Consider the following 16821-nt stretch of genomic DNA (forward strand, 5'->3'; position numbering starts at 1 on the left):
GCCCAGAAAATAAAACACAACTTATGGTAAATTTCAAAGCTTTATTAGCAACTCACCAATCCCAAAGAGTAGTAGAAGAGCTGAATAACAGCTGACATCAGCAAACTAGGTTGACAACCCAAAATAGGAATTGGAAGATGGCAACACAGAGTAGTTGCTAGGTAGCCCTTAAATCCCTCTCTTGCCACAGGACCCCTGTTGCATATTTAGAGGATGAAAAATCATCTTCTTCTGGTAAGTTCAAGTATCCACAAGACCCCTTACTTACAATTTCTGATTTGTGCAACTAGGCAATTTGTCTTCCTAATCTCTTCCCTCAGAGCATGTGATTTTTCAGAACTGGGCATTTTCTGAGGATGGTACCTTGTGGTTACTGCCTAGCTTCAGTTAACCACATCCCTAGGGGTTTCCTCTGCTGTTGTGGTCATGCTTGACTACAGTGGCTATACTCCGCTCAGGAGCATCCTGTTGTTTCTGCTCCTTTGTTCTGTATTTCTGTATACAAATACAGATACAAAGAATATTTATATACCACTTTTCAACAAATATTCCCAAAGCAGTTTACATAGCTATAAATAAGAGCTATGTGTCCCCAAAGGGCTCACAATTTTAAAAAGAAGGAAAATAAACATAAGATAGACACCAGCAACAGCCTCTGGAGGGGATATCTCAGCCAGGATGGCTCCGCTCATACTAACTTATATCTAGCTCTTATGCTCCCCCTTCTACCTTGCCTTTATGCTCTCCTTATATACAGCTCCCCTCCCTTTATCTAGTTTGAACTCCTATAGTTTACACTGCATAAAGCCTATGTTAAGCCCATTCTATATAATAATCTTCTTCAATCTTCACTTAAGCATCCACCAAACAGCTGATTACAGCTCTCAGTTTGAACAATGCTTATCTATTGGGGCAAGTTCAGGTTTGATAACAATAGATTATTATTTTTTAAATTGTGTTTTTTAAAAATTTAAATTGGATTTTTAAATTTAAATTCAATTTTAATTTTTAAAAAACAATTCATTAAAAAAGAAACTAGGTCAAAGATATCTTCATAACTATTAATCCTTATAATATTGTATGAACATATTAACAGCAGTATATGAGGATGAGAGATAACAGACCCGATCAGTCCTATTCTGCAGGTAGTGTACATGCAGTACCACGACAGAGTCAAGCCCTTGCCCCCTTTCTGTCTAAAAGTGCAAAGACAAAGAAGGTCAAATGAATAGAGGATTGGGGTGTGTGTGTGTGGAGTAGATCTGAGCAAGGAGGGGGAGTCTGGATAGCAATGCAACGGATAGGGGAGGGGATTAGAAAGTGAAATCAAAAGTGAACAGAACATAATTCATGCAGCTCTGAGGAAACCTTTCCCAAATACGTCCTCCATTGCTAAAGGGAAACGCCTATCATGGCAGCAGGTTGTAAAAGACACCCCATTTGGGAATACTTTAATGAAGTTCCTGTACCTGTGTGTAAGACAGCCCAAACAGTGCAAAAAGGAAATGCAAGGCCTGATTGTTTGAATGAAGCAGCATTATGAGAAGTATGTACCTATTATAGTGTGTACAGTGGCAGCCAGTGAGGGCGCCGCCAGGGGGGCAGTGAGAGACACCTTTAACCATGAATTAGCAGGGACATCTCTCTGGTACCACCACACCTGAAAGCTGCTCTGAGCAGTGGCATGCCACCCAGCACCCCCCTGTGGTGGGGATTGGCCTCTGTGCATGTGTGGAGGACAGGTGAGTGGCCAGATTGGCGTTGCTGGCCATGCAAATGGTTAGTCTGCTGGTTAGATGGTTAGTCTGCTGTTGGAGCTGCCAGACGAACCATCTCTGGGAAAATTACAGAGCAGGCCAGAAGGAATTGTTAGGAGTCTGTACTGCTTAAATACCAAGTCTGGATATTTACAGAGTATGGCATACAATATTTATTTATTTATTGCATTTATATATTGACTTATATAAAATTGCGGGGTGGTTTACGATCAAAAACAACAACTCAAACCTAAAAACCATATCAACAGATTGAAATTATCATAAATAAAACTAAAACATCTTTAAAATAGATCACACTAGGCTACCTTTTGGACTAGCTGATAAGGCTGTTTTGTAGCCATCTTTTAAGCGAAGCTGGTGATGTACTCTCTTGGCTGACGTTTTTGAAAAACATGTTTATCTCATAAATGGAATGTCTACTCTAGTCAGCAATTTAGTATTCAGGTATCTGTGTCTTCACAGAAGAGGATTATCGGTTAAATGCATGGGGAAGATTAAGTACCTAGTTCAGTTACATCATTCCTTAGTACAGACACCTTTTAACAATTAAGAATGGAATTGCATCAAAGGCCTCTTGAAATTAAAGCATGTTTTTATTTGACAAATGGTATTTTTCAGAAATTTCAGAAAAGAAAATTATCAACCAGTCTATGTAGATATCCCAGTGTCCAGTGCAATAGTTAGATTTTCTTGAGTTGTGCGGCTAGATAGTTGTAATTTAACACAGAAAGCCTTTTCTACAAATTTCCTGCACAAGAATATATATATCAGGGGATCCATACATATATTTGCTGTTGCTAACCAAAGGGTAGTTTCTTTAGCAATAAATAAATGGTTCTTTATGCGGCAGTCCATACTTTTGCCAGTTTGGCTGAGAGTGTATGGTACTCTGGCAAAATGAAAAGGGGCAAAGCAGATGAAAAAAACAGCTACAATTATAAATACCTTACTCTTGGCTCTTTGCTTAATTTTACACTCCGTTGTCTGAGTGTTTACATAAGAGCTATATATCTTTTTAGCAATAACAACATAAAACAGGAACATTAAGATCAACACCGTCCAGAAGACAATCTGGCATATGTAGTTGACAGCTTCATGCCATTTCAGTCCCAAGTGATTCTTCAGTGAAGCACACTTCCTTACAGATACAGGTGTTGCCTCACGGTTTGACAAAATCATATTTGGCAAGGACAGACAAAAGAAGAACAACCAGACACAACCTGAAAGAACTTTTGCTGAAGTGATATTTTGCAACCAAAATTTCCCAAATGGCCACATGATCTTGAGAAACCTGTCTAAAGAAATAAGTCCGAGCAGCACAATGCTGATGTACATAGTCTCATAAAATACCACTGCTGAAAATCGGCAAACAAAAGCTTTAAGTTGCCACAGTCCCAGCTCTGAATCAGTAAAAATCTTGAAGGGCAGCATCAGTGTCATTATGAAATCAGAAAGCAATATGTTTTTAAGATACACGATGAAACTGGATGTGGTTGGAATCTGGAAAAAAGCGAATACAGCCAAACTGTTCAGTAGAAATCCAGCAAGGAAAAGAAGACTGTACAAGAGCGGAAAGACAACATGGGCCAGTCTGGTGTCTCGGTGGCATTGTCCAGAGATGGATGTTGTCACATTAGATATGTTGCTGCTTCCATTCATGGTTTAAAAGAGGTACTGAGGAAGAAATGTTTACAGAATGTAAGTCATCACAACCTAAAAGAATTGTATGTAAATACCGAGTCAGCAGTACCGAGCCAATGACTTTTAATGGACCAACTAGTTTTTGAAATCCAGGAAGCAAGCATTGCAGTTATGCAGAATTCTTCTTCAGGCTTAGATTTTCAAAGTGAAACAACTGATATTGTGAAACACATTTCTATGTCGTTCAGTACTCAAACAATCCTATTGCTAGGTAAACGGTCCATTTATGAGCTAATGTTTGCCTAGCAGTAGGGTGGCTTTTACATATATTGAAATGTGATCCTCTTTGCAAAGGGGGATGTGCTTCTCACCCATGGGAAATACTTCTGCCTATGGGGATATGAATGAAACTTCTCATTTTCCCAGAACCTGAGAAGCATAGCAAGAAGATTCACAAGACAGCTGTATGCCCTATTTCACTGCTTCTGTTCAGCTGTGATCTGCCTTTGCAAATAGGCAAGAGTTTTGGTTGAAGTGACAAAGTGGGTTTTACTGAGGGTAGAATGAATTTAAAAAATAGTTGAGTGTTTTTGTTTCAGAAAGATAATCTTGGGATACACTACTTTGGAACAAAGAAATTTGGGCCCTTCCCCTGACTACCGCTCCCCCCCGCCATGGAGTTCCATATATGTATTTGTGAGGACATGGTAAGTTAAGGGCTCCATCCCACTCCGACTTATCTGCTCTAAATTGCCCCTTACCAGAGTGGCCTTTATTTAGGAAAAATGACCATCTGGTTGTTAGGGCTGACTCCTCCATGTGGCGGCAAAGCCCCAGGATATGACCATATATATACATATATACATACATTTATATACCACTTTTCGACTAAAGTTCCCAAAGTGGTTAACACAGAGAAAACAATAATAAAGTAATAAGATGGATCCCTGTCCCCAAAGGGCTCACAGTCTAAAAAGAAACAAAGTAGACCCCAGCAGCAGCCACTGACGGGATGCTGTGCTGGGGCTAGATAGGGCCAGTTGCTCTCCCCCTGCTCAAATATAAGAGAATCACCATTTTGAAAAGTGCCGCTTTGCTCAGTTTAGGGGCTAACTATAATATATCAGTGGAGGTCATCAGAAATAACCTGGCATGGTGGACCCTGGTCCTGGCTTCGTTAGTTTCATATATAGACAGGACAGCTCATGTTCCGAAGGACTGGGGTGTGGCAGTAATCATTCCAGTTTATAAGAAAGGTGATAGGAGATAGCTCCCTGAGAACTACAGACCCATTAGTCGACTCAGTGTGGTGAGTAAGATGTATGCCGGATACCTGTATGAGAGACTGCTAGACTAGTTCGAAATGGAGAACATCTTGGCTGAGGAGCAGTTTGGGTTCCGTGCTGGTCATTCTGTTATGGACCAAGCCCTAATTATGCAGCACATAGTAGGAACATACTCCTCCATCTCTAGTTCTGCTTTGTATGTAGATTTTGTTGTTTTCAGGGCCGCCTTTGATTTGATCCTCAGGGAGAAACTTTGGAACAAGATACTACATTCATCAATAGATCATCGTCTACTATGTTTGATAATTAAGGTGCATGAAAATCCCTGTATAAGGGTGCGCTGTAGTGCACAGGGGCACCTCACCAAGGAAACTCTAACATTCAGGGGAGTTAGACAAGGATGCATTTTGGCTCCACTACTGTTTTATATTAACTCTTTTCTTCCCATTTAAGTAATTTGGACCATCACCTTAAGTAGTGCAGTGGGGAAATGCTTGACTAACAAGTAGAAAGTTGGTGATTCGAATCCCCACTGCTACTATATCGGGCAGCAGCGATATAGGAAGATGCTGAAAGGCATCATCTCATACAGCACAGGAGGAGGCAATGGTAAACCTCCTCCTGTATTCTACCAAAGAAAACCACAAGGCTCTGTGTGCTCCAGGAGTCTTGACGGCACACTTTACCTTTACTGCTTAACTTTTATATTAACTCCTTTGCTTCCCATTTAAGTAATTTGGACCATCACCCTCCCAAGTTAGTGGATAAGCATCTTGCTATCCTCTTGTATGCAGATGACTCCGTTATTCTTTCGCCAACTCCGATAGGTTTAAGAAGAGCATTGTGTTCTTGGGCTTCCTAATGCAAGGAGCACTCACTGGAAATTAATTATAATAAAACCAAGATTTTAGTGTTTGAGAAGAGACCAAAATTTTACAATTGGACACTAAATGGGTACAAGTTAGAACAAGTAAAACAATTTAAGTACCTTGGTGTAATATTTCAGTCCTCTGGCTGTAGATCTGCGCATAGAGAATATGTAAGACAGAATGCAAATAAGAGCGCACGGGCAATTCAATCTTACTACTACTCTAGGGGTGCTCATTTTATCCCTGCTGCTATTAAACTCTTTGAGGCCAAAGTTCGAGCACAGCTGTTGTATGGAGTGCAGCTGGACATATGCTCTAATTTCTCTAAACTAGAAGCAGTTCAATCCAATTTCCTGAAGAATATATTTCAGGTTCCCAGCTGCGTGCCTAGGGCTGTTCTATGGCTGGAAGCAGGGTTGCTCAAAGTAGAGGCTAGAGCTTGGATTATTATTTTTGAATTCTGGCTTAAGCTGGTTTTTCATCCCACTAGTTTAGCTCCACTTGTGCTAAAGGTGGATAATGATAGATGTATCACTCAAGGTGGGGGAAAGGGGTGGAGGAAAGGTTGTATCATTATGGTTTTTCTCCCACCACATTGCTAACCTTGGGTTATGAAAGCGCCAGAGTCAAAATAAGGGAAAGAGTTAATGATATGTAGTGGCAAATTGATCAGGGCTCCATTCCGGTTGGTGTCTTTTTGGGCAATCAAATTTTGAGCTTTACCCTTGCCAACTATTTAAACCAGTTAACAGTCCCAAAGTACCACAGAGCTCTAACACTGGCCCGATGCAATGCCTTGCGCACAGCTGTGATGGAAGAAGATATCAAAAAAATTCCATACGGAGAGCGTATTTGCCCCTGTGGCTCCAGTGAGATTGAAACAATGGCTCATGTACTCTTGTACTACTGTGACATTCGGCATAAGCTTATCTCCCCATATATTAGCTCATATCCAGGCTGTACTGATTCTTTTTATCTTAATTTCCTCTTGACAGATCAGAATGACTTTAGAGCCAATAATGTGGCCACGTTCTGCCTTATAGCTAGCAAAATTCATTTAGAGTTTAATAAGAACTAAACATTTTAGTGCCTGTATGTATGCTGCATCCACTTGTCGGATATGCTGTTGCCATACATAGTACAGAATACAATATAGTATGAGATTTAACATCATTATGTATTAGGCACATAATTTTGCTGTCTTGCCACCTTTATACTCAGTATCATTGTGATACCGTGTTGATTAATTTTTACATAAGGTTTTATGTTCATAGTCTTAACTTGTAGCTTCTTCTAGTCACTATATTATGTTTTAGGTAATTTTATAGAGATCCCCTATTACCTTGTAGGAGTAGATTGTCCTGACTGGTTTTTGTTTATTTTGTTGTTATGCTGGTCAGAGACTGAAATAAAGACTTACCCTTACCCCTCCATGAGGCAGGATGAGGCAATCACCTCAGGAGGGGAACAGGGGTGGCAAGCACTGCTCCCTGCCACCATAGACGGCACCCCATGCCACCCTCCCTGCCACTGCTTCCATTATCCTTCCTCACCCCACTGGGGCATGCATCTTATTTCACTGCTGTCCCCCATCCAATGCAAGCTAGAGACATCTATGCCACCATTACTCGCAGAGGCAGCCAGCGGGAGGGGGGGCAGCAAGAGGTACCTTTTAAAAACTCATTACTTGTGGTACTGCCAGCAGCTGCAAGCCGTTGCGATCAGTGGTGCCCCACCTGGTATCCCATGTGGCGGCTGCATGGTTCCAGAACTCACCTGGTGTCTGCGCATGTGTGGAGGCCAGGTGAGGCCAGCAGCTGCCTCATGGGATGCTGGGTGCGGTGCTGCTGCTCACAGCGGCTTGCAGCTGCTGGCGGTATCACAAGTAATGACTTTTTAAAGATATCTCTTGCTGTCCCCCCAGGGCTGCCCTCACCAGCTGCCTCTGTTTGCCTGGTTTGCTAGGGTAGTCAGAGAGCGCTTATGTGTTGACACCACTACCTTGGAAGCATCACCTGTGAATGCAGAGCATCCACCTGTGGATGAGGGGTGCGTGTCTTATTGTCCTTTGTTGCAGGCAGCAAAATATCTTAGGCTACTCTGTGTGTAACATTTGTGTGAAATGTCCTTCCTTGAATGTTTCAAGCTGCGTGTGGCTCCCTAGGCAATAAGGACATTTGCAAACAATGGGTTGGATTCTAAGGATCCAACCCAGTAGTTTGCCATTTCTGGAGTCAGATGTGCTGAATAACACACATGCCATGTCAGGATTGTGTTAAACTCCATAATTATTTTCCCTAGTCCCAACAGTAAAGCAGAAGATTAGTCGGGTCAACATAGATGGCATAGTCTTGCATTAAATTAACTATTTTTAAAATTTGACTGAGTTTTCAAAGGGCATTCAAAAACATATGTTCAGAGGGGGGAAAGACACGGGCCTTGCTGCATGCTTGGGAGGAGCTGCTTTTAATCTGAATCACTGTCATTGAATTCAGACAATAGCCTTGAACAGCGGCCTTCATTATTTTTCAAGCAGGGACCACTTTGGCAAGAAACCTTCAACATGAGAGCCATTTCCCATGGTGCTGACCTCTGCACAGTACTGCACTTTTCTCAGAGCTGGGAGGGCCCTTTAAGAAAGAGAGCCTTCATTGAAGCACTCAATGAGGAAAGCCCTGGGAAGGGCTGCATCTCCCAGCACTCTGTGCATGCCTTTCAAGATGGTGCAGGAGTCCAAGAGGGATCCATTTCCCTTAAAGGAGCCCCAGTGGCACTGGGCAATGCGCAGCACTGCACCATGGGAATCGTAGCCTCCACATGTTGTCAAGGGGACTGTGCCGAGTATTCAGCATTGGTTAAAGCTTTGCACAGACCCATTAAAAATGGTCACAGAGACACATTTAGGGTTGATAGGAGCTGCCACTTGCTCCTGGGCTTTTACAGTGAAGAACCCTGCTTTGAAAGATGGTATACTCATATCTGATTTAGCAAATCAATGCAAAGTTGGCAGCCAAAATTGAAACAGCAGTAGGTTTCTTGAAACCTTAAACAAAATGTATAATGTATTCTAGTTAATTGTGCTCAGTATAGCTCCATCAAAGTGTACTCTAATAAAAATACAACAGTGTATAAGTTAGAGCTCATCCTTCCAGGGGTAATTAATGTTACTATAATTATTGACTTCATATATAAACAATACATTTCTCAAGCTTTTGGAATAATTATATGACTCAAGCATTTCTTCAAGTAGCTTGATGATGGTCTGGTAGACAAATATATGAATAAAATTACTTACCTCTTTTTGCAGGAATACCTGACTGCTATGTCAGTGCTGGGCAAATTCTCGCAAGTGTACAAACAGTAGAGAAACTTGGTTTCATAAGCAATCTTGGTGAGGGTTTTTTTTTTTTTTTTTGTAAGCTGCTTGTTCTTCCTCATATTTCATCACAAAGGGTTCCCCCCCCCCGACCACAACAAGGGCCAAGGAAAGTGCTCAAAATTGGATGCTGAGGTCTATTTTATTCAGTATGATCAAAATATGGACATATTTGACTATGAATGGCTAAGAGGCATAACTGCGAATCTAGACTTGGTTCAAATTTTGCCTCTACCATGGACTACTAGATGCCCTTAGGCAACCCCTCCTTCTCAGCCTCAGCTCCCCACCTGCAATATGGGAATAATGTTTACTTGCTATGCAGGGTTATTGTATTACATCAAAATAATACATCAAAAAGTGACATACGAATGCTAAGTATTAGATATTGGAAAATGTGGCAATATGAAGCCAGAAACAGATTTTAGTGAAGAGGGAGATCAAGAAAAAAATATGTGGAAATACTGGCAATCAGTACCTCATCGTTTGACTCCACCCCTCATTATCAGTTCTTGCTCTCCCCAAATAATAAAGAGAAGCTGTGAGTATTACTTATTCAATGACCAGTGTATTCATTCCTCTACACCGGATCTGACAACCTGTTTCTTAACAGATTGTATATGGCAAGGATGATAGTATACTATTGTTAGTAATACTGGAATTGTTTTCTTTCCTTAGTCAAAATGCCATGGTTCCAATGTATTAAAATATCTGATTAAGAACATAAAAAGGGCCCTGCTGGATGAGACGAAAGGCCCTACTAATCCAGTAACCTGTTTCCCACAATGGCCAATCATATGCCTTTTGGAATCCCACAAGCAGGGCATGAAGGCCATGGCTCTCTAACATAGTTTGTTTAATTTACTTTATTTGTTTGATTTATAAATCACCTTTCATAAAACCTATCCCAAGGCAGTTCACAAAAATTAATACAATAAAATTCCATTAAATCATATTAAAATATTTTAAAAAGCCACAACAAAACCTCCTAGCTACTGGTATTCATACTATCTCTGAACACAGAGGTCCTATATAGCCATGCTTGCTTGTGATCATTGACAGATCATTCACACACACACACACACACACACACATACACTCAAGGGGAAGGCTCACAAGGGGCAAAGTTTAGTTCTGGGTGGGTGAACTGTGTCCCACATGCTAGATTTCTGAAACAGAAATGTTTCAGGTGGGGGGGACGAACCACTTTTCCAGGGGGTGCTTGCCTCTGCCCCTTCTCTAGAGCCACCCTTGTTGACAGAACTTTTAACTGGTAGATAAGCATTTCACTGTGTCCCTTTCTGATTGCGTTCATGGCACACATACTCTTTCTGTTAAGCCCTTTTTAAAAATGTCATTTTTGTGTGGAATGCTCCATCTTACCATAACACAAGGCAACCCACTGTTTAAGAATAACTTCCCTTAGAGCTGCATTATTTAACAGAAAGACAATGACCTATTTTTGCTTCCTTGGTTATGTGAAATCGTGCTTAGAGAAGAATGGATTGCACATCAAGGAACTAGGTGGTTTCATTGGCCAGTTTGCAGCTGCTTCTGTGACATGAGTAATAGCCTGCACCAGAAAGAAGAAGTAGAAGTGAAAATAACTGAAGTAGGGATTAAAATTTTCTGGATAATCCCTCATTGAAGTTTAGTCACACACAACAGCTTTAACATGTAATTATAGGGCATATTCAGATCTGAAATTCATAACATCAACATCATGATTTGATATAAGTAATTTTGCCTCTTGGTAATGCAAACACGTGTTTACATCTGCTAACTGACCAAACAAGCAGCTTTTAGTGGTGGCTGTCATATATTAAGCAGGGGGAGAAAAACTGTCCCTATTCAGTTCAGCCCGACATCTCTTTTAGTGGCAGTTGGTGGTGTCCCTTATGCTTCTTTTTAAATTGTGAGCCTCTTTGGAACAGGGCTTTTGTATGTAAACTTCTTGGAGAGCAGTTTTTTTGGTTGTTGAAAAGTGGCATATACAATGACCATTCTTAATCATAATAAAGTGACCTTCTGCTAACCCACCAGGATACCCTGGAGAGGACGTCTGTCATCAATATTTTTTTCAAGTTAAAATTGCACATGTAGCTCTCCATATTTCATATAAGATCCTTTAGATTTCCCAGTGCATGGCTGTGGCTTGAATTCTGATTACAGTCTGTCCCCAGATACATCCAGAATAAGTCAGTGTGATCTTGCTTTTATGGACAAAACACATGATTACTTTGTCATACTTGCTTTCTCCAGACTGAGCTATAGAGGGAGTGATTTGGATTAGCTGTTATAACAGTATCTCTTCTTCCTTGGTGAAGAGCTACCCGTGGATGTGTATTCTGTATAGATCTAACATTTATTACCTCTTCTAGTGGTGTGCATGGATCCACACCTCTGCGGTCCGACACTGGGGAGGGGGGGTCTTTAAGGGTGGGGGAGGGTCTACTTATCCCTGCTGCTGCTCCCCCCCCTCCAATGCTGCTGTTTTTTAAAGCATTTGGGGTGGCAGGTTACCTCCCTGCTGCCCCTTCCTCCGTTTCTTGGCAAAAGGCTTCAAAAGACTGACTGTGCGCGCGTCACATGTGTGTGCACGTCAGACATGTGTATGTGCGTGCATGATGTGCGCATGGACACGATGAACAGAAGCCTTTTGCTGAGGAACAGGGGAAGCGGGGGCAAGGAGGTAACCTGCCAACCCAAATACTTTTTTAAAAAGGAGTGCTGTAGGGGGGGAAATGGCGGGAGCAGTAAGTATACCCTCCCCCGCCCTTAAAGGTCCACCCCCCAGTGTCAAACCGCCAAACCGGCCCCAGGTCTGGAGGCCTTTAGAATGGCCTCTGGACCGGTCCGTGCACATCCCTAACCTTTTCTCATGCTTGTTTCTGTGACTGTCAGAATGCTCCTCCTTTCTTTAGCAGTTTTCTGCACTCATTCTAAACATGTAGACATCATTACAGTGCTGTTTTGTCTTGATGGTGTTCTGTTACTTTTCCTCTGTTTTGCCCCAGCAGTTTTTGTGCCTCAGTTGTGCCTCATTTTAGGGTTAGGTTTCTGGAGGCCTGAAAATCACAGGGGAAATGGCCAAAAACCTTTAAAACGTGCCCAGCAATGCCCCCAGAAGTTTGAATTGCTGTATTTTCCCATCGTTTTCCATGGGAAAAAATTACTGCATTTTCCCATTATCCCCCCTCCATGAGCCACAAAATGGTTCCTCTTCATAAAATGGTGGCCAGAAATGATCTCCAAGGTCATTTCTGACCATCTCTAAAGTGCTGATACATGAAATTAACCCCATTTTAGCTTGTTATTTTTTTTTGCATATGCCAAGGTTGGGTTTCAATTATCCAACCATGGATATGCAAAACTGCGAACGCTGGCACCACATATAGCGATTTTCCTTCCACCTGTAAGTCCACCTGTAATTTAAGTCACATAATGGCTGTGTGATCATGTGGGTCACACAGCCAATAGGTTTATATTGCAGTGTGAGCAAATGAGAAAAAAGAAGGAAAATGGCACTTTGAAGCCACGAACAAAAGAGCACTAAACAGTACTGAGATCATGAAAATGTTTGGTGAGATGAATTTGTTTTGCCCAGTAATCCATTTGCCCAGTAATCCAATTCTACTACTTCTGAAGCAGATGTTGAAATTCTTTGTAGGTCTATTCTTCAGCACCTTATATACCATCTAGGCTTGCCACCTAAAGAGCTTCAAAATAAAGAATAAAAATAAAGAACAGGCTGGGCGACCGGTGGGCAGGAAGGCTGCTTAAATTCACCTTCCCCACAGACGAGCTATTTCATGTTCCTGGGAGCGCAGACCGTGCTCCCAGACAAGAAGCACTGCATGGTACAATATGAAGCTCCGGAGATAGGGATGATGTGTCCTGGTCTCAAGGAATCCCACAATGCACCATGCAACATGCACAATGCATTGGGGGATTGCCCAGTGCATTGGGGGATTCCCTTGAGAGATGGGTGCTCTAGGTGCCTGTCTCTGTGTGCAGCCAGGCTGGAAGCAAACCATGCTTGCACACGAGCAGGTGCCCGGGGTTAAGGGAGTGCTTGCTTCCTTAACCTTGGCTAACAGCCAGGCTTAAAAGCCAGGCTAGGTGGCACTGCCTCATTGGGATTGGGCCAAAAGCGGTGGTACTCACACACAGCCTAACCCAGGCTGGGCATCCCAAGCCTGGGTTAGGCAGCTTGTGAAAATAGCCTCATTGCAAGACCTTAATAAAATGACACTATGTGTGTCCGTCAGAACATGAACAGTAATTTATTAGTAGTGTAATGTATTAATGTATTAAATTTATCTAATATATTTATATACTGCTTTCCTAAGATTTCATGGGTGGTATTCAGACTGTTAGCCATAACTGAGTTCTGTTATAATTTATTATAATATAACTTCAGGTAGTAAAGATCAGGGGCATATCTAGGGTAGGGCAGGCAGGGCACATTCCCTGGGCACCACTTGAAGGGGGGCGCCATTTTTTAAAAATAATTTTTAAAATATGGCAGCCAAAAACAAAATGGCCACCGTGCATGCTCAAATGGCCTCTGTGAGGCCCTAGGCCAAGCCAAGCCTCGCAGAGGCCATTTGAGCATGCGCAGTGGCCATTTTGTTTCCAGTGGCCATTTCTTTAAAAAAAAATTTTTTTTAAATGGCCACTGCACATGCTCAAATGGTCCTTGCGAGGCCCTAGAGGCCAATGGGGGAGGGGAAACATTTGCAGACCCCCCCACAGCCTTTAGGAAGCCCCCCCCAAAGGGGCTACAGGTATTTTTTTAAAAATAAAATAAATATAATATGTCACTGTACACATATGTACAGTATGTACATATGTAATATGTCACTGTACACATATGTACAGTATGGCCCCTGCTAACTGGGCAAAGAGGCACCTTTTACCGTGGTGATTCTCTTTATTTAGCAGGGGGAGAGTAACTGGCCCTATCCACCCCCAGCACAGTACTTCCAGTGACTGTTGCTGGTGTGTGTCTTATGTTTCTTTTTAGAATGTGAGCCCTTTGGAGACAGGGAGCCATCTTATTTGTTTGTTATTTCTCTTTGTAAACCGCCCTGAGCCATTTTTGGAAGGGCGGTATAGAAATTGAATTAATAATAATAATAATAATAATAATAATAATAATAATAATAATAATAATAATATTCAGTTTGGCACTATGTACAGAGAATCAGGGCTTGTGAATACTGAGCGGAAGCTTATGAGCTAGAATTGTATTCATTTGCTCTTACTTTGCTTCTTGTGATAAGTGAGTTAAATGTGATGTCTTAATATGGCTATTAATGGTGAGTTTGTCTTTGAATCAGTGTGAAATCTTTAGTATTAAGGCCCACTGGGAGTTTCTTGCTCTCTTTCTCTCATTTTAACTGTCGTTCTGAAATACTAGAATATATTCCAAGCAGTGACACAGTTTACTCTGCATATCCTTTAATTATTTTCAGAGTATCTGGGAAAAGTCAAATTCTACATTTATTTTTAAAACTTATGTAATAGTGATGCTACAATGCATAGTAGAGAATTAGACAAGCACTTCTGTTTAGTTTTCCAAGTACACCTCCACATAGTATTTGGGTATTTCATGAGCCCCAGCATACTGAAATTTGTAGTTTTCTAGCACTTTTTGGTCTGGCTACGTCCACTGCTAAATAGTTTTTGAAATATTAAAAGATTAACGAGTTTGGCTTGTATTTTTCAGCTGATAATATGGTAACATTATCTGAAAGATGGGTGTCAGATGTTTGGACAGGGGGTGTAATTTCAGAGGTTGCCCTAGGCGCTATTTTCCCTAGATACGCCTCTGGTAAAGATAACTCTCTGTGGTGATTCTCATGAGTAACTTTGTATGCTACCCCATATTAAGCAATAGCAATTTTGAAAAACAGCACTATAAGAAAACATGGCTGATAACAGTACAATCTCAACCCCTTTAAAACAGCAAATTAAGTTTAAATTGCTTTTTGCCCTTAGAGTTCATCCCTTCTTTTCCAAGTGGGTTTTTTGTTGTTGTTTTTGTTATTCCTTGCAGTATTTTTGGTTACTCCATATTTGTACAATTTTGGTCTTGTAAGCTGCCTTGAATAGCTTGGGAGGAGAGCTGGTCTTGTAGTAACAAGCTGCAGTTTCCCCTTTGCTAAGAAGGTCCACCCTGGTTTGCATTTGAATGGGAGACTACAACTGAGCACCATAAGATATTCCCTTTAGGGGATGGGGCCTTTGTGGGAAGAGCACCTGCATGCAGAAGGTCCCAAGTTCCTTCACTGGTGTCTCCAAAATAAGGCTGAGAAAGACTCCTATCTGCAATCTTGGAGAAGCTGCTGGCAGTCTGTGGACAATAACTGAGCTAGATGGACCAAGAGTCTGACTTCGTTTAAGGCAGCTACCTATGTTCCTATGTTCTAGCTTGCTAGAAAAATAGGACACAAAAGTTTTAATGAATAAATAAAACAAGGAAGCTTGATGCAACCATTCAGGCTCAGCAATATACACATATTAGCAGCATAGAAGAAATACTAGTGTTTTTAACATTTTTTATATAAAGTGAGTAGCTTTGTCACCAGAGAGAACCCCTCAAGTTTCTTTCACTCTCATTTAACAGGTAAAACAACAAGAGATGATAAAAAGAGATACCTTATTGCAGAAGTGGGGAACCTTGGCCCTCCCGCTGTTTTTGAACTACAACTCCCACCATCCCCAGCCACAATAATTGTGGCAGGGGATGATGGGAGTTGTAGTTCAAAAACAGCTGGAGGGCTAAGGTTCCCCACCCCTGCCTTATTGGATTCTGATGAACTTTCAATAATTCATTATTGAAATTGGCTTGATTTCGGCCCCTCATTCGAATGTTGCGAACGTGATCTTCTCCAGCTGCATGCTTTCACTTCACAGTACGAAACTAAAGAGTCTATGTTGCATATATTGCGATGAGCATTTTACCATTCTTCAAAATATTTTTGCATTCTCCTGCCCTTTTTTCTGGAGGTTGGGTGGAAGAAGATGACAGACTGTTAGGCTGCTCAACTCTAGGGAGAGACTTTTGTAAAATGGGCCATGCCTCCACAGGCCTGGCTGCTCTCTGCTCCACCAGGCTCAGCCTCCTCCTCTTGCCTGCAGGGGCAGAGGTGGACTTTTGGCTCCAAAAACAAGCCTCCTTATGGGCGTTGTAGTACCAGAGAGCAATCTGCTATCCAGACTGCAGGGCTGAAGAAGACTGCTTTCTAGAGGCCTGCAACATTAAGCCAGCCTCTTCATTGTGAGTTCACTGCAGTCAGTGACTGGCCTACCTCAGAGTGCTGAAAATGTAGAACTGTGTTCTTTATTTAGTTGATAAAGAACAGGTACATGTTAATGCTAAATAAAGAACTGTTCTTTGAAATAAAGAATGGGTAGCAAGCCTAATACCATCTTTCAACAACTTTCTGAAGGCAGTTTTATAGTAAAAGCATAAAACCATTTAAACTATGTGAAAACAGCTGTATAAAACAGATTTTTTAAAAATTAAGAGATGTAGCAGAATAAAAGTTATTCAGCTGGTACCATAAGGATAGCAATGTAGCTTCCAGTTGAGCCCTCTGAGGAGGTATTAATCCTGGATGGGGAACGCAATTCAACAAAAATTTAAGAGGACTGGACAGGTTAAGAAAAATGTCTTCACCTGGCTTCAAAACGGAATCAAAGTTGGTGCCAGGTGAACCTTCTGGGGAAGGGCATTGTAAACACGGAGCTCCATCACTGTAAAGGATTTGCATCCAGCTTCTTCCTCACCTCCTCCACACCCAGTTTGTTTAAAGAAAAGGGCGATACTAGATTTTTCATTCATATCATTTTGCAATGTA

At 41.5% G+C, this 16821-nt stretch overlaps 2 protein-coding genes across 10 annotated transcripts in view; one reads left to right on the top strand and one right to left on the bottom strand.

Annotated features, from left to right (window-relative positions):
• Positions 1-16821, top strand: part of MED12L (mediator complex subunit 12L) — a 324835-nt gene that overhangs the window by 192768 nt on the left and 115246 nt on the right. The gene's annotated exons all lie outside the window — the stretch shown is intronic.
• P2RY13 (purinergic receptor P2Y13) lies at positions 1918-8920 on the bottom strand. 2 transcript variants are annotated; one of them, XM_053305830.1, is made up of 3 exons: positions 8870-8920; positions 5694-5727; positions 1918-3452 (listed from the first exon to the last, which is right to left on the bottom strand). In XM_053305830.1, exon 3 carries the CDS (start codon positions 3435-3437, stop codon positions 2427-2429), a length of 1011 nt encoding a protein of 336 aa, XP_053161805.1. In that variant the 5' UTR covers positions 3438-3452; positions 5694-5727; positions 8870-8920; the 3' UTR covers positions 1918-2426. The 2 variants fall into 2 exon arrangements, with proteins under 2 accessions (XP_053161805.1, XP_053161806.1); XM_053305831.1 differs by lacking the exon at positions 5694-5727 and having other exon boundaries at positions 8870-8917.

This window comes from Hemicordylus capensis, chromosome 3 (assembly GCF_027244095.1).
Source record: "Hemicordylus capensis ecotype Gifberg chromosome 3, rHemCap1.1.pri, whole genome shotgun sequence".
In the NCBI taxonomy this organism is placed as follows: Eukaryota; Metazoa; Chordata; class Lepidosauria; order Squamata; family Cordylidae; genus Hemicordylus; species Hemicordylus capensis.